This window comes from Elgaria multicarinata, chromosome 5 (genome assembly GCF_023053635.1).
Source record: "Elgaria multicarinata webbii isolate HBS135686 ecotype San Diego chromosome 5, rElgMul1.1.pri, whole genome shotgun sequence".
Taxonomy (NCBI): domain Eukaryota; kingdom Metazoa; phylum Chordata; class Lepidosauria; order Squamata; family Anguidae; genus Elgaria; species Elgaria multicarinata.
The window spans coordinates 74,009,675-74,030,464 of record NC_086175.1 but is presented as its reverse complement, the minus strand read 5'-3'; the positions used below and the strand labels follow the sequence as shown (position 1 = coordinate 74,030,464).

Here is a 20,790-nt window from a genome sequence, read left to right as displayed (position 1 = left end):
CTCAAGACATTTTTATTTCAACAAGCTTCCCCTAACTGACCAGACAGATTTTTTTATTGTTATTCTGTTTTTGGAATATTGTGTTTTATTCCTTTTATCTTTTATTGTTCACTCCAGAATCTATTGAGATGTGTAGCAGGATAGAAATGTTCTAACTAGGTAATAAATTGTCCTCCAGCTGAACCGTTTTGTAAATTGGATTTTTAAACATGGACAGTACAGAAGTAATTGATTCCGTGCAGGAGGAAAAGCTTTAATACAATCAAGACCTGCATTATGATATCCTGCATTTGTGTTTTCAAAATTAACACAGGAACAAGTACAGAGGGCAGCCCCTATGTAAGGACTATATGTATAGTTGCTGATGTTTATTTGGTACAAATAAGAGTTTTCTATTAAGCTTTTACTGCCCTTTGAAAGAAAACAGAATACATACTGCTGTTTCATTTATCTTTGTATTGCATTGGCTTCATAGCTTTTAGCACATCTTGGGAAAAGCAGGAATATTACAAATATAGTACATTCAGTACTGCTGACTTTATATAGCTATTTTTACCACATTGGCTACATCTGTTCCAAAAAGGATGGTAGACTTTGTAGTAGAAACCCTCTCACTGAATTTCTGTCTCTGTAACTGACAGAACATGTTCTCCTAAAACAGAGCCTTACTGACATACATAAGAAAATATCAGGCTTTTTATTTTTTAAAAAATGTGCAAGCAGCATGAAATCCCTTACCACCATAAAAAAGAGAACACCATTTCTTAGTCATCACAAATTGTGAAGAGTGTTTATTTTTAAAAGCCTCTTAATTTCATTTCAAGAATCCATTCTAAAAAGAAATTCCTAGAAATACTTGAAGTGGGACATCACTATGTGCTTAAGTTATGGTTGTAAAACTTAAGGAGTGCTTAAGGTTTACACCATTTGCTACTAGCCTTTTAGCAGTAGCTAACAGAATGCTGTTCCTACAGCAAAGCACTGGAAAAAATGCATTGTGGTTTTGCATCAAATACTGGGAATTATATCTTGGTTGATGATGCTTAAGCAGAATACAGCTCTATCAAATATTCACTGCCAATTAAAACCCCCCGAATAAGCTTTCAGCTAGTGCAACAATCATCCCTCCTCTCCAGAATTCATGAGAAAAAGGCACTCCATCCTTCTCAAATGCCACATTTCACATTTGTTTACACACTAGCTGTGCTCAAGCACCATTAACAACATTTAATAGCAACAGTTATAAATATACACATTTGTGGCTAAGAAAATACAGCTTATATTCTGTCACTATTTGTGAACTGTAACAATATTAGTCTGCAGGTTTCCTGCACTTCTGATCGGTAAAGAAGTCAATATGGTTTAAACCAATATAAATAATTTCATTTAGAATAATTTTAAATCACCCACCCACTTAAAATCTGCACAAGTATTTTATAGATTTTCTAGACAAGCGATACATTGGCAGTTAACATTAAAAAGGGATATTGCACCAAACTTAAAAGTGTTTTACTAAAAAAGTGTTCCCACTGAAAAGTGAAATCCAATACAATCATAATTCAGAAAGAAAGCTGAGAAATCAGTATCTGAGATCATTTTTCTCAACAATGACAAATCAGAAAGTACAGACAACGTTAAACAAGCTTACTTTTGAAATTCTACATGCATGCAGAAAATCTAATATGAAAAATTATTAACAATGTCTTACTTAATCTTTAAAACTCTCTCTTTATCACCATATGCCATTTACAAGCTACAGTCCTAACACACCCACTTGTTTTCCCTGCTGATTCCAATAGGATGTATTCACTAATGAGTGTGTTTTAGAATTGCAGCCACATAAACTAACCTATGAATGAGATAAATTTATCATAGGGCATATACATAAACAGGGGAAGCATCCCCAGCTGCTTTGTAACAGAAATCTATAGTATCTGGAAATATTCCTAAGCACAAACATATATTTGCCCCAATGCCACCACATCTGATTATTTTCCAAGACAACCATTCAGGAACTTCATGTTGCGATCTGTCTCATGAGTGAACGTGCAGCATTGAAAGACAAACAAATGAAGACATTCCCTTTCATAAAGTATCTTTCTGTTTGAATTTCTGCTTCCATCCGTAATGTCATCAAATGTGTGACCTGTCATTTCATCAATGTCTCCCTTGAGCATGCCAGTTTGGAACGCATGAAAGCTCTATGTAGTTCAGCTTCGATAAGTGGGAGTATAGTCTGGCCTCCTGGTTTGAATAATTTTTGGTTTTGGTTTCTTGGCGGCTTCTTCCTCTTCTAATGCCTCGTGTTCGTCATCATTTTCACACACATGGACAACAACACTGGGAGTAGTTTCAGTTGCAGCATGAAGTTCATACCGGTCTCCTAAAACATTTTTTTTTAAAAAAAGCAGAAGAGATCAGACAATTATACATATTATAATAATGTCTGTACATTTTTCCATACACAAATATGTATGCTTTTAAAATAGCCTCAATTTGAAAGTATCTGGTTCTTGTTAGTATATAAGCTTCTTTCAGAAATGAGCTGATTGAAGACCTTTCAGTCCAGACCTTTTGGTTTGTTAAGTGTGGCTTCAGGTTTATTATTTATTTATTTATTTATTACACTTATATACCGCTCCCATAGCCAGGGCTCTCTGGGCGGTTTACAGAAATTCTAAAATTGAGGTAAAAACAAGTATACAAAATTTAAAACTCTAAAACACAGTACATACACACATAAAGCATTAAAAACCGATTAAAAACTAAACATGTGGGTAATTAGGATGTGCCGCCATATGCCTGGGCAAAGAGAAAAGTCTTTGGTAGAGACTGTTGTTTAAGGCTGCAATCATTTACCTACCAGCCTTCTGGACTGTGAGGAAAGCCCCCACGACAGAGGAGAGAATGATTCAGTAGATGGAGAGAAGAAGGGCGGGGCTTGCATATTTAACATTTCTGAGGAGGGCTGTAATGGTTTCCCTTTTGAGTTATTCCAAGTTGGAATGGGATCTGTGAGTTATGTATTTTTTTTTTATCTAGGACACATTAAGAAATCCTTAGTTTCTTGAATATAATGGAGGAATCTTTTCCATGTCACTGCTTTGGGATCTCAAGTAATGTTTCAAAGGCACACTGGAGACTTGGAAGTATCCTTTAATGTGTTTAAGAATTGATCCCAGTACTCAGCTGCCTTCTGGTGATTGCAGAAAACTTTTTGATGTTCTTGATAAAGTGGTTTTTGAAATGAAGCATTATTTTATCTCTTGTCAAATTAAATGGTTATTGATATGTTGAATTATGGATGTTGTCTGTTCCTTCCAATTATACTGTATTGTTTCAACAGGCACTGTACATAATTCATGTGTGTTTGAATTGTTTCAGCTATACTCATGCATTTTAATTGTGTCTTATTTCATTATAAGTTGTAGGCCGACTGCATCCTTATTTTCATACAATTAGGGTCTTATTTGTGTTATTGTGCATGAAAAGAAAGACTTGGAGACTAACAGATTTATTATGGCAAAAGCTTGTGTGTACAAACACGCATGGGTGCAGAGAAAAATGTAAGCAGTGAGGTCTGATGGAAATTAAATGCAACATAGAAACTGTGATAATTACATTAAAACTTAAATATAAATTCAGTACATTGGCCATTCACAAAGAAGTGCTAATGACAACAAACATCTGACATTGGTAAGCTATTTAATACCTTTAACAGGATAAAACACGTTCTTTCCATTCAGGCAATTCCACATACACAAACACACATACCACCACCAAAACTACCTTAGCAAATCAATTGTCAAAAGAAAATGAACCCGAGCTATTAAGAGTTCAGGCACAGAAGCTTCCTACCTGGTCCTAGTTTGGAGATTGCATATAAAAGATCATAATTAATTGCAGGTTTAGCATCATCTGCTTGTGACCAACCAACTGGAGGAGAAGATGGAGGCGAGATCAGGAATTGTTTTTCTGGAGCTGGTGGTGCTAAGTGTGGGCTTCCAATATGCAAAGACTGGAGAGATAAAAAGCAAAATATGCATGTTGCTTTGATTTTTAAACACACACACATACGGATGTGAAGATGGCATGCATGTAATACCGCAGCAGCACTCATAGGGGCAGTACAGAATAGTACTCAAGAAAAGACAGAACTGAGTGCTGTCAACAGTGACAAAACATTAATGAAACCGGGAATGATTTAATCATAAGGTGCTTCCAGACAGAGGGCTCCTACTAATTAGAAGGGGTTGTGCAGCCTTTTTGTCGTTTTCTCCTTAACAGATTATCTGTAGTAATGAAAAAGATGGAAACAACAGTGGAAAAACATGAGCAACTTACAACAGGAGAATGACAATGTCTGCCCCCCCTCCCCCCGCTAAAATTCTGTGAATGAGGCAGGGGGATGGCACAATAAAAACTTTGTCTGGAAGCACCAGTAATGGCTGAAATCCAATGTGGTGTAAGTGGAAGGCAGCTTGTGTAATTGATTCCCTCTTCTTCCTGTGGCCACCTGAACAGCCTCTCTAGAAGGATGTATGTGTGTGTATGTGTCCCTACAGAACATTGTGAAATATGTGTTACTGGACTTCTGTGGGAGGGAGGATCTGCCTGTAATCAGGCAGAGGGATCTTGCACAAATTCCCTAATTTCTGGCAATTCCCTTGGCATGCACGTTCCCTCCTGACCCTCCAGAAAGAGCTGGGGTTAGGGAAGGAGTAAAAAAGGAAAGATATATTTCTCCCAATGATGGAATATTCTAATAAATAAAAAGATTAAGAATAAGATCAAATGAGATTCTTTTCAGCTATTGTGGTTAATATCCACTGATAGATTTGCACTCCTTAACTTTCCCTAATTTTATTTAAAAGTGATTTAAGCTCTGGTTCATCCCACCTTGTGGCAGCCAAATACCCGTAGACCAAGGAATAGATCCTTATATGAACCTGGTTCGCACGTAATGGCTAACTATAGGTTAATCATGGCCATGCTGGACCAAGCAAGCGTGCTACATCCCACTTGCTCCCACTTTGCAACTCAAGAATGTCCCATTCTGGGTTGTTGTTGTGTCATGAGAACCCAACACTCTAGGTTGTTTGTGGTTAAATGACCCAGAACTTTAACCCAACAACCAATCATGGGTTAAAACTCTGGGTGGTTTAACTCTAAATAATCCAGAGTGGCGGGTTCATACATCACAACACCCATCCAGGAACAGGCTCCTGGACTGCTTAGGAAAGTGGAAGCGGGCAAGTGGGAGGCAGCATGCTCACAAATAATCCCTGGTAGGTTAACTATGGGTTGTTTGTTCATGCAGCCTGGGTCCTTGAAGTCAGAATACTGGCCATCTAGCTCAGTACTGTCTACAGTGAGTGGCAGTGATTCTTTAGGAGTGTTTTCCAGATCTACCTGGGGATTGAGCCTGGGATCTTCCGCATGCATAGCAAGAACTGTGCCACTGAGCAAGAGCTCTTCCTCACAGACATCTTAGAAAATATTTTCTAACTCAGCCTTGCATTTAGCAACTTGCCTGGTTGCCATGGGTGGCAAGGAATTCCACGCAGGCAAGTGGGTTGGCTGGCCGAGGAGGAAGACACTGCTCTGCCCCTTTTCTACCAGCCTGTTTGGTTTCCCTGCTGGCTGCAATGGAAGGGAAGCCTCTTTCTCCACGGCCAGCATGCAAATACAGCAGGCTGGCAGAGGAAGGACAGAGCAATCTATCCCTCCTCTGTCAACCTGCCTGCTAAAAGACTTTTATTTATTTACTAAACTATTAATAGGCTTGTACCCTGCAGCTCCATGCTGGCCATGGAAGAGGGCCAGCATAGTCTAGTATCTTTTGTGGACATATTGACAGGACCGTCCTAAACAGAGCAATTCAAGAGTAGAATCATGGCTGCTTCTAATGAGAGATTTTGAACTTGAGCACAAAGTACAAAACAGACATAGTAGCACATCTGTTTATGACAGGCTTGCACATGAATAGATCTGGTTTTCTTCTTTCAAAATACTTGCCAGCACAGTCTTCCCCAATCTGGTGTTCTCCAGATGTTTTGGTCTACAATCCCATGAGCCCAAGCCAGCATGGCCAATGGGGAGGGATTCTTGGGGCGATAGTGCAAATCATCTGGAGGGCACCAGGTTGGGGAAGGCTGTGCAATCCTGCTCTAGTTACAGATTACATGCATTTTAAAAAGAAGAAGTCACGATTTCAGAACTCATGGAGTACTCTGATTTGTCTCACATCGACGTACACAGATTTTAAGAAGCAGTTCAGCGATGTCTAATGAGGTTATAGGATCTCCTTTTCGGGGTTTTAAACTGAAGGAAAAAAGTACACTGGTGCTGGCGCCTTATCTTTAGAATAACTGCCCTTGACTCCTCAGAGCTTGCCTAGCACCTTCTTTAGGATCTTTTTGGCACTATGACAGACCATTTTATTCACCAAGGTCTTATACAGAAATATATTAAATCAATAAAATAAATGCTTTCGGTATTCAGATCCCTGCTTAACATGTTGGAGTGGGGTGGGGGAAGAGAACCAGACACTCAGATAAAATTGAGGTCAATTCTTGTGATTTTCTTTAGAAATCTCATTGGGAAACGTTGATGGTGCATTGTCAAATCATAAAAGGCAGAAACTAAAAAGGATTTCTTACTTGAATACAAATTATTTGGAAGGTCAGAGCTGAAATATGGTAATTCTTCACATTTCATCTCCTGAGAGCACACAGTATCAGTCAAGCAATCCTTAATGATTGGGCCTTATTTCAGGAATACTGTTTCAGCTTTACTGAAGTAGTGGAGCAAATGCCAGACCTCCGCACAGCTCTGCTGTGAAGTGGTGGCCATAAAACTCTACTTATACTAGGAAAGGAAAGGAACCTCTCATGCAAGCTCTGAGTCATTGCTGACTCTTGGAGGGATTCCAGCGTTCGCTGACGTTTTCTTGGCAGGCCTTATAGCAGGGTGGTTTGCTGTTGCCTTCCCCGGCCGTGATTACCTTTCCCCCAGCTAACTGGGTACCCACCTTGGGCAGATGGAAGACTGAGTCAACCCGATCCGGTTGCCTGAAACCAGCTTCCGCTGGGATTGAACTCAGGCCGTGGGAAGTTTCAGCTGCAGAAACTGCTGCTTTACCGCTCTGCGCCACACGAGGCTCATATGCTACTTATACTAGATTCTGTTAATATCGCTAGAGGTTTTATACTTCGTGTTTTGGGGAACTAGACCAAGTGATTTCACCCTACAGATTCTAGAAATAGATCTTACAATTCAAGTGACTGCATAGTAGGTATGTAAAATACAAGTCAATGGGGTCTACTCTAAAGTATTAGAGTGTAAGCCTATGCGGCAAGGTCTTGCGATTTACTGTTTTACTCTGTACAGCACCATGTACATTGATGGTGCTATATAAATAATAATAATAATAATAATAATAATAATAATAATAACAACAACCACCAAATCTGGATCCAATCCTTTGTAAGTCATTGCAGCTTTGGGTTTGGATAGTGGTAACCCAGGTTCAAATGTCCATTCAGCTGTGAAGCTGATAAGACAAATTCATGGGGTATAAGCCTATCAACGACGGCTATATGTTACTTCCAGTAACAAGAGTAGTGTCTGTACATACTGGTTGCTGGGAAACATGAGGAAGGTGTTACTTGTATGTTTCCCACTGGCAGCTGCTTTGCCACTGTGTGAACGGAGTGCTGGACTAGATGGGTCTTTGGTCTGATCCAGCAGGGCTCTTCTTATGGTCTTATCACCATTACTCAGCTTAACCAAACTCATGGGATTGTTGGGTAGCCAAAATGCCTCACCAAGAGGAAGGATGGGAAATAAAACATATAATAAAGCATTTGAACTTTTGCTAAGTAGGTTTCTCTGTCTTACCTGAGCAAAATACAGTTTCAATTCCTTTCCAAGAAATTCTGTCTTATGTAACCGGATTTTAACGTCAGCTGCTGACAAAGGGTTGCTGAAGTTTATCCTTATTCTTTTAAAACTCTTAAAATACTGAAAGGTAACATCTTTGTCATATTTTTTAAAGAGAGCTTCAAATCGGGTCTGAAACACAAACATGAAAAAATAATAATCAAATGGTGGAAACCATTAAACATGACAAAATATAACTCTTGCCTTCAGTGGCCTATAGACCTATAATTATAGTAACAAACAGGTATTTTAATCCATTCCCCCCCTCCCCGCCACTCTCTCACACACACAAACAACTCTACCCAAACAACCCATGCACAAGACGCAAACCAAAACACAAGTGCACTTGACTACAGATATCATGATCTTTTCTGCTCCTGCCACACCTCCCTTGCAAGGAACCATGCACGCTGAACTCAAGGGTAAACATGCTCCCTTCCTCTCCATGGTAAGGATGGCTCCCCTTTAGTAAAATTCTGTACAAATTTAATCTTGAACAGTCTATGCTGTTGCGATAGGATGGGGGCTAGTGTTAGAGTGACAGTAACGGGATTTATTTATTTTTTAACCAAAGCCATCACCGAAGCATTTGGTGAAAATTCCTAATCAAATTTAGGATAGGTGGGAAGAAGCAAATGCTATTTTTTATCTAATTATTTTTGCCATAATATGCAGGGGCTGCATGGTTTTATTCCATAACTAGACTAAAGCCATAAGAAAAGGACCAATAAATTAAAATGTCTTAGATTATAAGCTGCTTGGAGTAGGGATCTATTAATCCTGACCTTGGTAAAGCACCAGGTACACGGATAGCACATTTAAAAAACCAAAAAACCAAAAAAAATTACTTCAGAAGATTAAATTCCATTTAGTAATGCTATTTTGAAAATAACTGTAACCAAAGGGTAGAATTCAGGTAACAAAGCAAATTGGCATAAGCAACAAGGTAGCACTACATCATGTAAAAAGGCAACTTAGTATGATGCGAAGCAGCACCAATTAATATGTTCTAAATGGTTTGCCTCAATAGAAAGATTGGAAGTTCGCATTAGAAAAAAACGAAGTTTCAATCAACCCAACAGTTCCTGGGCTGAAATAACATAGCTTTATTGGTCTGTGGGGTAGTCAATTACTTCATACGTGGTAAATCTGCCAGCAGCTGACAACCTTATACTCAGATGCCCCATGTTTAGTGTATGGGCTACTGGAATACACAGGCAATGGTCCAACCCAAATTTATTTTTACATTATTTACACAGGCAGCTGCCATTTTAAATTTACAATGGTGAAAACAGTAGTGGAGCTTCAGGAGGAGACAACAGTTCTTAATTCACTCAAGTTGGACCTTCTTTTTTTGTGTTTCCTATTGCTCAAGACATTAACAGTAATTCTGGGCGCAGTTTCATTCATCAGCTGAACTGATGAAACGTGGAAGGGATCACTGAAAACTCAACTCGTTTTTAATCTTTGATTGTCACAGCTGAGGTATTCAATGAATAATACATTTATCACAGAAGATATAATTAAACATTATTTAAACAAGTATAAACACGTGGAAATTATCTATAAACAAAGTACTGAGAGCAAAGTTGCCAGCCAAAACCGGAACTTTCTATGTTATAAAGAAGTGAGGCTATGTTTCCTTATTCTATACCCACCTCTTTTTTATTGCTAAGTTTTTTTAATTTTGGTATTTTTTTAAAAAAAAATCAGGCACAGAGAATTTGAAACAAATTACAATGAGCCACCACCCACCTTGATTCTTTCCCAACTGAAGGAACGTAGAAATGGGTGTGAGGAATGATTACTATTCAGAGTTGCAACTGTTGATTTCCCACCCTTTGCAAACTCCCTCCCACAGCACTTCCCTACCCTACTCTCACCAACGTGCAGGATTAAATAGTAAAACTTAAAACTAAATCAAAAGCAAGTACGATTTGCTTTTCAACCTTTTTCAACATTTGAAAAAGAAGCAAGAACAGAAATTAGTACTGAAGTAATACTAAATTCAGAAAACACTAATCTGGAATATTCTGAATACTTTCTATTTTAAATGGAAGTCATTATTTATTTTTATGTAACCAGATACACACTCATCCCTGCCAGAGTTTGGGAGGTTATGATTCCTTTGAAGATGCTAAGGAAATCTGTACTATTATCCTTAGTCTGCAATCCTACACACATACATGGGACTAAATCTGACTGAACTCAATGGAGCTTGCGTCTTATCAGACATGTATAGGATTTCAGTGTAAGTCTTCCATGCCCTGCACAAAACTGACAATAAGCCATAGTCCTTATTCCATCATCTATCCCAGTTACTTAGCCATTGAAAGCTACCTATGTTGCATCGCCAATACTATCAGAAACTTCTCCATATCCAAGGTAAACGTTTAAAGTTTCCAATCAACACAAAATATTTTTAAAAGATGATACTGATGATGTTACGACCCGGTAACATTCTAAGAATTGATAAAGCATACAGAAACACATCAACCTCTACAGTCTGGATTTATTTTGACATTGCAGGATCTATTTGGCTTCAAGACCTACTCTATCTAGTCTTTTAAACACAATCACATTTCCCAGCATTTAAAAGATATTACCCTTACTAAAATAACACACCCCTCACAAGCCTTACCCTAACTTCAGGTTGACTGAAAACCTTGTTGTCTGCAACACAAGCAATTAAGGAGCCAAAAATGTAATCGAAGTTCCTAAAATGCATCTTGTGCTTCCTTTAAAGAATGCTAAGCATTCAGCACAAGACCAAGAAAGATACTTTTTTTAAGAAGCAGTTTTGTCCTGCATTGAGAGCTTATAAAGAGGACTAAGTCCAGCCCCTCAACAAGGACAACAAAAAAAAGTTTTCAGAGCATCCTGTATGCGACAGCAAATTCCCGAACAAAGTCCTGCTGCATGCTTTCAGGCAGTCAGGGACAAAATGTAAGCTTCAACTGGAAAGAGGTGACGTAGGAACATTAGTCAGTTTCCCTATGCTAATTAAGTTTGCTTGGGAGGATGGAAAAAACAGCTGAGGTTTGCACAGGCAGCTGCTTTATCAACTCCTCTTGCAGCATAGTTTCCATTGGTAGTAATTCCATTTAGCACTCAGACAACAGGCTCTTCACTTGAATGGGACAACCCACTTTAAGATGGAAAAAGTTACTGTTTGAGGATCAAAGTTTAGTGCAATAAACAGTAATTAGCCGGCAGAAAACATTTCAAGACTTTGGAAAACGAAGAATAAAATCACTGTGGAGCCCAATCCTTTCCATGTTTACTCAAAAGTATGTCCCACTGGTCTTAATGGGACTTACTCCCCAAACTGCATAGGATTGCAGCCTTAAACATGTTTTTCTAAAAGTCAACTTTCTTTTTTTTAATCAGTTGGAGAAAATCTAATTTGAAGTGTCCTTGTTTCACATAATATGGTCCAAACTAGAGATATGCATCTGATTTGGCAGTTCCCATATATATATATATATATATATATATATATATATATATATATATATATATGTGTGTGTGTGTGTGTGTGTGTGTGTGTGTGTGTGTGTGTAGTACAAAAACAAAACAAAACCCTGCACTATTTTCCTGACATTTGGCAGGCATAATCCCCTCCTACACGGCCACTATGTCTGCAAATATAATCCAATTCTGAAAAAGGGAAAATAAAACAATTGCCAGTTTTTGATTCCCCATGGTAGTCAAGGAGAGGCATGAAACCTTGGATTTCTGAATCTCAACTCAGGTTTGGTTCCTGAGTTGAAGCCGGTGGCCTCCAAATCAATGCGAGCTGAATTGGTCTGTTTTCCAAAGTGCCAAAACAGGGTCTGAGTCTAATCTTGGAGTCAGTACAGTCTTGTTTTAACAGCGGAAATATATTTTTGAAACCCTTTCCCTTTTAACTTTGGTAGTACCCCCCTGCACTTCTTCCAGAAAGCAAACTTCAAAATAAACACACAAGTTTAAGTGCAATTTCAGTGCTCTGTATTTATTATACATATATACCACATTCTGACTTAAGAATGGGATCCCAGGTCCTTCCCAATGCAGAAAAAAAAGGTAAACTTAAGTCTCTGGAATTCAGCTAAATTTAGGACATCATCACACAGGGAAAAATCACATTTGCTTACTGTCACTTCTCCGCCTGCGCGTTTATCCCTCCTTACTTCTGCTTTTGAAGGAGGAAGTAAACAACTTGCACGTGGCCCATTTTTGTCCCGCTGCTTCTCCTGCACACAGCAGGAGATAGCGGCAACTTCCGTCTTTAAAAGTAAGTCGGACTTACTGGGGTGTTTTTTTGTTGCAAGAAGAAGGCTAGAAGGGGTAGGAGGTGTGTGGGAGGCAGATGACGTCGTGAAAGGGACCCACGAAAATCCATGAGAGCCCAGTAACGAGCGTGAAATAAAATGCTCATCTGGAGCTCTTAATTACTTAACTCTGCATTTAAATTCTATTGATCTTTACATGGCTCAGGCTTGTACAACCATTTTCAGTATCTATATCAATTAGTGCAAATAAGAATGTTAACATTGACATTCCTATGAGGAATTTAGACCCATTCTGGCGTTATCAGTCTGAGCAAGCTAAATACATGAGGAGAGCACGTGTGCTGGCCCCTTCCTCCTCCTCCTCCTCCTCCATTTCTGTTACCCTCTGCTCTTGGAGGGTGACCTTCTGAAGAGGAGAGCTTCCTGCATCCATGGAGCATCGCCACATGATTCCAAACATTGGGAAATCAGTATTCAAAATCAGCACGGAGTGCCTCCACAGGTTGCCCTCCATGAGAAGAGGGTGATGGAAATGTGCAAGGAGGGGGTGGGGCTAGTGTGCTCCCACTCCACGTATGTTTTGCCTATTCACATTCATAACACCTGAATAGGGCTGTTTAAATGAACAGGTAGAATGATTAAGACTAAATTATGCTGCTAGCATATTGCTATCTTGACACCCAAACCGACCCTCCTAGCCACAATAATTACTGAAAGACTGGCTACTTTTATATGTACAGAAAACAGAATGACACTGTACTCTCTCTAATGAAGGCCAGATTAAAAGCCTTCCATTCAAAATTCAGGAAGAAACTTGCAGACAATCTGGGAGTGCTCGCCTATTAAAAAACATAGTAAATGAGACTGTGTGGAGTTCCACTCTAATTGGTCACAGGAGATGAATCCAGCCAAAGCTATCACTGGTCTCTTCAGACCAGCCTTCCCAACCTGGTGCCCTCCTGATGCTTTTGCCATGCTGGCTGGAGCTCAAGGGAGCTGAACTCCAAAACATGTGGAGAGCCCTAGGTTGAGGAAGGTGGCTGCCCTCATCCAGCCTATCTCACTGCAAGTCCCTGATGTGGCAAACTTTAGTTTGGCTACTCCTTTGAGGAGCAACAATGGACTGACAACCCAGTGGTGCAAGTGGAGCCATCACCGAATCCAAATACCCAAGGTCCTTGCACTCAGTCACTAAATGCTCCTACTCTAAATTCATGGACTGGAATGGACCAAAGAGCCTTGTTGCAGAGTATCTACAGCCACCTGTAGCCTCAAAGGGGGCAACAATTCTCATCCCTTAGCAGCTTGGGAAAGCACATTCTGCTGGGTCAGTATGGGATGATTAACATGACCTGAGTCTCTTCCACCTCAATCTTGTAAATACCTTTTCCAGGATCAGTAGAGGTAAGAAAACATTCAAGAGGCTCCTTGGCAATTCTAAATGCATCCACTCCCATGTGTGCCTGTTGGAAAACATGTCTCCTTGTTGACTCTTGAGGCAAACTTTAGATCAATACACTTACACATCTTATTTGAATGCTAGGACAAAGTAGAAACTTGAACTACATTTCTTTTTTTTTAAAGTGCCCTCTGAAATCACCCCCCCCCAACATACCTTACCAACTTCTGCAAATCTGAAGTATTGCAAAATGACTAAGTACTAAAATGAGGTTATGGAGGAGCCTTTATCTTACAAGCAGTAAAAACACATTTTTATAATTTACCTTTGTCCTCCTTCACTTCTGTCATTTAGCCTCAGAGTTTGCATTTCAACCCAAACAAACACTCTCATCACATGCTAATCCATGTTTTTCAGAGAACATTTTCCATTCCTGTTCTTGTTACTCAAGCTCTTCTTTATGAAAAGCTGATCACAATCTCAATGTGCATTTGATTAAGTACACTAATTACAAGAACAAGAAGTGTTATTAAATGGGAATCTCTCACTACTATAGGTAAAGGTTGAAGTATATACAGTCTGCACAGAACTGTTACAATTTTAACACTGAAACACATACTACATTCTTTGGCCAAGGCAACTTTTCAATTTCATCGCCCCCTCCAGCCCAATATCCAGCCTGAGGAAGAGTTCTGTGTAACTTGAAAACTCATTCATTGCATTGTGAACACTGCTTGGCCCCAGTGACAATATTTTACTGGGGCTGTTTTCAAGGCGCTGGGTTGGACTGGCCTCCCTCCAAAACCCTGCAGTTTTCCTTTCCTGGGGTGGCGCTGGGTAATCCCGACACCAAGGGGGAAGCATGGGGTTTCTGGGTGGCCAGGTACTGGAGCCGCCCCCCCTCTTCCTGGTGGAAGGCGATCAATTGCCGGTCACTTTCCATCAGGCACCGCCCTCAGATGGGCCCCAGAGTGATGTCAGATGGTGGAAGAGCCGTACGGACGTCGTTCCGGTTGAAAAAGTAAATGCCTGACTTTTTCAATCCGCAGCTTCGTGGGAAAGCCCCACAGTAGATGCAAAGCTGTGCCTGAGTCTCCTAACTGAAGCAGCGCAGATCCGCAGCCATCGCGGGGCTTTCCCTGTGCATAGACTGCTTGCTTGTGCATTTTCTTCTTCTGTACTTTGGAGAATACTGGATGTGGGTGTTGAAGAGGGAAATTGCTACAGCTGGAGGAAGGTCTGCCTCTTCTCCCAAGTTTTTAAATTTGTAATTTTGCATTGCTGCTGTTTTTATCTGGTTGAGCTTTTTTGTTGTATTTTATATTATGGTTTTATACTGTTGTTTTATATTATGAATGGTTTTAATTTTTGTGAACCGCCCAGAGAGCTCCGGCTATTGGGCGGTATAGAAATGTAATAAATAAATAAATAAATAAATATTTTTGCCCATCCATTGAGATCATCACCCTTACTAAGGCCCAGCGCCAACTGCCCCCCCCCCCCCGTAGTGAGATTTGGTGAGCAGCTGTTGTTTCTCTCTGTCCCCCAAATCGTGGAGTGCCTTCCCTAGGGAGGTTTGCCTGGTGCTGACTTTATTTCTGTCACCAGGCAAATTCCATTCTATTCTCTCAGGCTTTGTAACATTTTTAAATATTTAGCTTGCTACTTCTTTTACTCCTCATTGTGTTTTAGAGCTGACTTTTAAAACTGTCCTTCTACATGCTGCCTTGATATTTATCTTCGTGATAAATAGTGGTTTAAACCAATAGTAGTTTAAACAGTCAACAGTTTGTGGAATAGTCAACTGTCAGTTGTTGTGTTGTCTGTCGGGCAAAAACCACCCCACAGTTGACTATTTTTCCAAAATAACCAACGGAGAAAAACAATGCTCTGCAAAGTCAACTAGTCGCCCAACCATTGGTTAGCATGTTGTCTGTTGGGGTCTGTGGTCTATTTCGCCCCGTTGAATTGACTATTTCGGCTGCCTACAGAGTCATCCGGCAAGAGCGACCAAAGTGGCGGCTGCCACTCTAGTCCAGCTGGGAGAACTTGCAATGGCTGATGGGATACCAGCGGGAGGACTGGGATGGAGAGAGGACAGGGGATGTGTCAATCAAACACACACACACACAGTTGACTAATAGTCAACTCAACGCTGAGGTTAATCCACTCCACGGTTGATTATAAGCATGTCGTGTGGAGAGTGACCCCATGATAATCAACCCTGGAGTTGACTATTAACCCACCAATAACTATTGTATTGTCTGAACACAGTGTGAATCTTATCTACTCAACAAGCTGGGAAAAGGATCTTTACAACAGCCTTCCCCAACCTGGTGCCTCCCAGACGTTTTGGACTACAAGTCCAAGTTGACGTCCAAAACATCTGGAGGGCACCAGGTTGGGGAAGGCTGCTTTAGAATTACTAATCCCGATTCAAAGGCAGACTTCTAGTTAGCTAACTGGAGGAAGAGGAAGCAAATTAGATGTATGCCGGATGAATATTTAAAACTAGGCCAGTTGTATAGAGCTGTTGCCCTGTTTGGCACAAAGATAAAACTCCCTCCCACTTCAGTCATTAAGGAAGAACAAGGGAGGCAACCAAGTTCCTCTCTAACAGCTAATGCCCTTTCTCATAAATCTGCCCTTACTTTGGAAAGAACTCAGCAGCTGCAGCTGGAAATAAGAGAGGCTGTGGGCTTGGATCAGAACAAAGAGCTAGGGAAGAAGAGGCAGAAAATTTGGAAAAATTGATTTTGGTAAAGAGCTAAGATGGACAGCGTGGGTTGGGGGACTAGGAGTGGATTTAATTGGAGGAGTGCACTCTCTGTAAACTATGTTAGCAAAGGTGCTGGTGGTGGGTTATGTTTAATTTTCAAAGAGAGGCTCTGGGGCTTGGGCCTGTGTGAACATCACACCATTATGCCCTGTAAGTAAGTGTGTGAGGAGGATAGATAACTTATACAGTAGCAAGGGAAGAAAACTCTGCATGTGTTTGGTGGTACCTTTGTTCACATATTCTGGGACTGAGCCCTGGTATTGCAAGAGACCCCAGGGTTAAGTCCTGAAGAGCTCTACACTATTAAAGAGAAGATGAAGACAACACACACTCACATACACACACTGCATGCCTGTGCAATAAAAACAGGAGCCTTCCTTCTTCACCTCTGCTAGAAGGCACAGACACACATACTGCACTACAATCTCCCCAGAACACAACAGCCAGTTAGTCGTGGTGGTGCTTAGGGCAAGTTCTTGTGAATTTGTGCCTTCTCCAGAGGATTACATACGTTTCACTCCCTCATCACTGAAAAGCTACCTCAGAGGATCCCTGCCATTTAATGGAACAGCATCCCTAGCTAGGAGGAGAAACAAAAGCGGGAGTTCTGTGGTACTGTCTTCAGTGGAGAAGTCTGAACTCAAAAAGGGAAACTGGGAAACTTTGGCGTCTGGGGCTCAGGGAAATCACGGGGATGAATTTGAAATACTTATGAATTCTAGATCAGCAAAAGCTTCAGCAGCATGCAAATAGCTGTATTTCTTTTTAATTGAGCTGTGATGGTATCTAGTGGACAGATCTGTAAAATTTTATTGAACAAATACTTCTTGATATTTCTAAAGTGTGACAAAGAAGAAGGATTTAAGCTTTCCCCAAGATATACAAAGTACATATTATACAACTTGTATGATTAATTTATTGCTGCATAATTGTATTAAAAGAAGAGAATGAGGCATTCTCCCCACTGGTTAGAGAACCAGGAAAAAAACAAACGGTTTGACCTTTTATTGCATCTTATGCTGAAATATCAGTTCTGGAAAAAGCTGTGGGGAATATGATTAACATGGAGCCCCGTGAAATAGATCAGATCAATCCTTGAAAATCTGGGTTAAATGCTACAACTAATCTCTAAACTAGCCTTGGGCAATGAAGATACTGGTTCAATGACTAAGGGATGAGGGTTAAAACAGCCTTGCAAATATGCAACAGCAAAGTCTATCCCAGAGCAATTATAAGCATGCCTTTCCAAATATGCCATTCCAAGGTTTAAATCCACATGCAAACACACACTACCATGGTGGTGTGATTACTGGGACCATTTGCATGTCAAGGCAATCCACCGTGCTTAATTCACCCATGGAAGCAGTTGCATCGTGCCAGGTTTATTGTATTGTGCAAACCAAGAAGCAGGGATTATTTGAGGATCAGACAACCCTCAAATATCCCTAAAACAAGCTATTGGTTATTGAGGGTTGTTTGAATCCCTGCCTCCTGCGATTGAACAACACAACAAGCCATGGCAAACCAGCACCCGTGGGTAAATTAAGCCATCATGTCATGTGAACCAGATCACTGTCACATCTAGTTTAGCCCCAAGACGTTGGAGGGACATAAATAGCCTGAGAGAACTCCCCACCCCACCTTCTCCAATTTACAAATATTTCTGTGTTTATTTGCCTAGAGGCAAATTCCTTCTTTCTACAGGGTACTGGGCAAGTTTCTTTTTACTAAGAGCCCCCTCGTCCCCATCCCCCCCCCTGGTCACAGATAAGGTGGGCAGTGACCAAGGAGTTTCTCAGCGGTGGCATCCCAGTAACGAAACTTGTCCTCAAAGAAGCATCTTAGATTGCAAGCATCAGGCAAAAACTTTCCTATTCTTCCAGGCTGTTTACATACTTTTATGCATAGTCAGTCTTATATACTTTTAAGCATAATCAGTCTTCATTATGTAGCTCACACTGTTTTTGTACTTTGTGTATTTGATGTTTGTTTGTTTTAAAATCAGTATTGTAAACTGGCCTGAGAGAGTATTGAAAATGAAGGACATCATGTATCATAAATATGTTCTAAATAAACAAAATTCAATGCAATTCAAAATACATGGCCAATCCATTACCTTCTGAGGCCAGATGTCTGCCCCCTTTGACCAGTTTAGTGGGAATAAGAACTTAATATAAGAAAAGCTATTTTTGTGAACCGCCCAGAATTTTTGTGAACCGCCCAGAGAGCTTCGGCTATTGGGCGGTATAAAAATGTAATAAATAAATAAATAAATAAATAAAGCTATGCTGGATCAGACCAAGGATTCATCTAGTCTAGCATTCTGTCCACAGTGGACAACCAGCTATCAACAAGAAATCCAAAAGCAGGACATGAGTGCAACAGCACCCTCCCACCCATGTTTTCCAGCAACTGGTGTACATAGGCATACTACCTGTGATACTGGAGGAAGCCTATAGCCATCAGGACTAATGGCCATTGTCAGGATTAAGCCAGTTAGAAATATGGAAATAAAACTGAGGGATAAGACACAGGGGGAAATGAAATAAATATTACAGCAAAGGCCACACTATTACACTTTGGCATCAGTTCTCTTCTAAACTTGGTCAGTCATGAATAGGAAGATTTTGCTGCCCAAATTAGTAGGGTGATGTTGGCAGAAGTAGTCCTAATTTTCACTGAGGTAATAAACCCAGGTCTGGGCTGTACTGTTTCAGCTGCAAAACTGGGCTCACACAATTGCTTCTCCAAATGGGTGGGTATGCTTACACCAATCTTCCTCAAACTGGTGTCTTCCAAACATTTTGGACTTTGGTTTCCATTAACCTCAACCAGTATAGCCAATGGTCAGGAATGCTGGGAGATGTAGTCCAAAACATTTGGAGGACACACAGTTGGGAAAGGCTGCCTTACATATAAAAAGGTAGTTGTGAGTAGACTACTCTACAAAACTTCTCCCTGACATGGTAACTTTCTTCATGATAACTTTCCTCATGGATTTTTATTTTTAGGGATGAGCTGTTTGATCGTGTGAGGCCGCAGCTGAATCTAAAATGATACAACTTAGGCATACTTTTACTATCTCAATGAGAACTAGGGCTACAGGCAGAAACCATACCCACACAACTGTTCCTGACCAGCATGTTGAGCAAAGAGCTGACATGGTGAAGGCCCTGTTTTAGCTCTTCCTGGAATATGTAGGTGTGGCAGAGGCAAAACATTTAAACTGCATACCAAAAATTCCTTTTATGTTCAGAACATTTCTGAACAGGAAGCTTTACCAAAAGTCCTCTGAAAAGACAAAGGTGTTTTGGATAATTAAGGATTCTGTTACAAACAGAAAAATTCCACTTTAACCAGTGAATTAAGGTCATTTATTTTAAATACTAAGGGTTGTACAGTTACACATACCCTAAAGGTCTGCTCATACTGTGAAGTTTTTCCATTAGAAATCCTTAAGTTATGTACTCTTCCTCTTAACCAATACTTTTTCAAACACAGTAGCCCAAAAATCAGGGAGAAAAAATCAGCACAGAACTGTCTGGAACTAACAATAGTTCACCACCTGATAGGAGTTAGGACAGCAGCTACTGTAATCACCACTTTGTAACTCCCACTTTCATAGCATTTGAATGGGTAATCTTGTCTAATCTTGCATGGACACCTTGCAGTAAATGAGAACACTGAATTATTCTCATTGTTTCTGGAAATGCATTGATGCTGGGGAAGGGATAAGGTGCTGAAAACTACAACATGTGTTCACCAGCTTAAGCTGGTAGGTTAGCTTATGCAGGATCCAAGAGGGGATAGGAAACCGCTGGGGGGGGGCAGCGAGGTGCCCATGGGCACCAATGTGCCTGAAGACACCTTCTTGCCTTTTTTTAAAAAATAAAATAAAAATGTTTTAGCCGGGAACCTGGCATGCTGAATGTGGAGCACCGTTCTCTTGCACCATTTTTATTTCCAAGGATGTCTCTGGGGTCCCACATGGGTCTCAGAGAGGCATTGTTAGAAAATAACACGGCGGTCAGCTTCAGCCCAGCACTTTGTTTTGAAGTGTGCACAGCCACACAGAAAAAAGAAGGTAAGCTGGGAGTGGCAGGGTGCCTCCTGGGAGACTGGAGGGGGGGGCGGCGGCGGCGAGGGAATGTTTTGCATATGCTGTTTGTGTGTTTGGCCTGGTTTGGGGGAAGTGTGTGGTGTATGTGGATTCATGTTTGTGTTTCTCTGAGCATCACCAGTTTGCTTTTGTGAAATGCGTATTATGTTATGCTTTCTGGAGACAAGTATATGCCCCCAAAACAGCTTTAGCATTTGAGGCACAGCCTACCTCTGCTGTGTACTCACTTTCTTGTGGCCAGGTTGGTTACCTCTGAGCCTCATCAGTCTGC

General features: G+C 40.5%; 1 protein-coding gene across 2 annotated transcripts in view; it reads right to left on the bottom strand.

The window, feature by feature from the left end:
* Window positions 1-227: 227 nt before the first annotated feature.
* RCAN1 (regulator of calcineurin 1) overlaps window positions 228-20,790 on the bottom strand; it is a 35,830-nt gene continuing 15,267 nt past the window's right edge. Inside the window, exons 1-4 of one of the 2 annotated variants that reach the window (XM_063126660.1) lie at window positions 10,586-10,868; window positions 7,903-8,076; window positions 3,859-4,018; window positions 228-2,383 (exon numbers count right to left, since the gene is read on the bottom strand). In XM_063126660.1, the coding sequence (XP_062982730.1) occupies window positions 2,211-2,383; window positions 3,859-4,018; window positions 7,903-8,076; window positions 10,586-10,672 (594 nt within the window). In that variant the 5' untranslated portion in view covers window positions 10,673-10,868 and the 3' untranslated portion in view covers window positions 228-2,210. Of the gene's footprint in view, window positions 2,384-3,858; window positions 4,019-7,902; window positions 8,077-10,585; window positions 10,869-20,790 lie in introns of those variants that run through there. The other variant, XM_063126659.1, reaches the window with a different exon arrangement.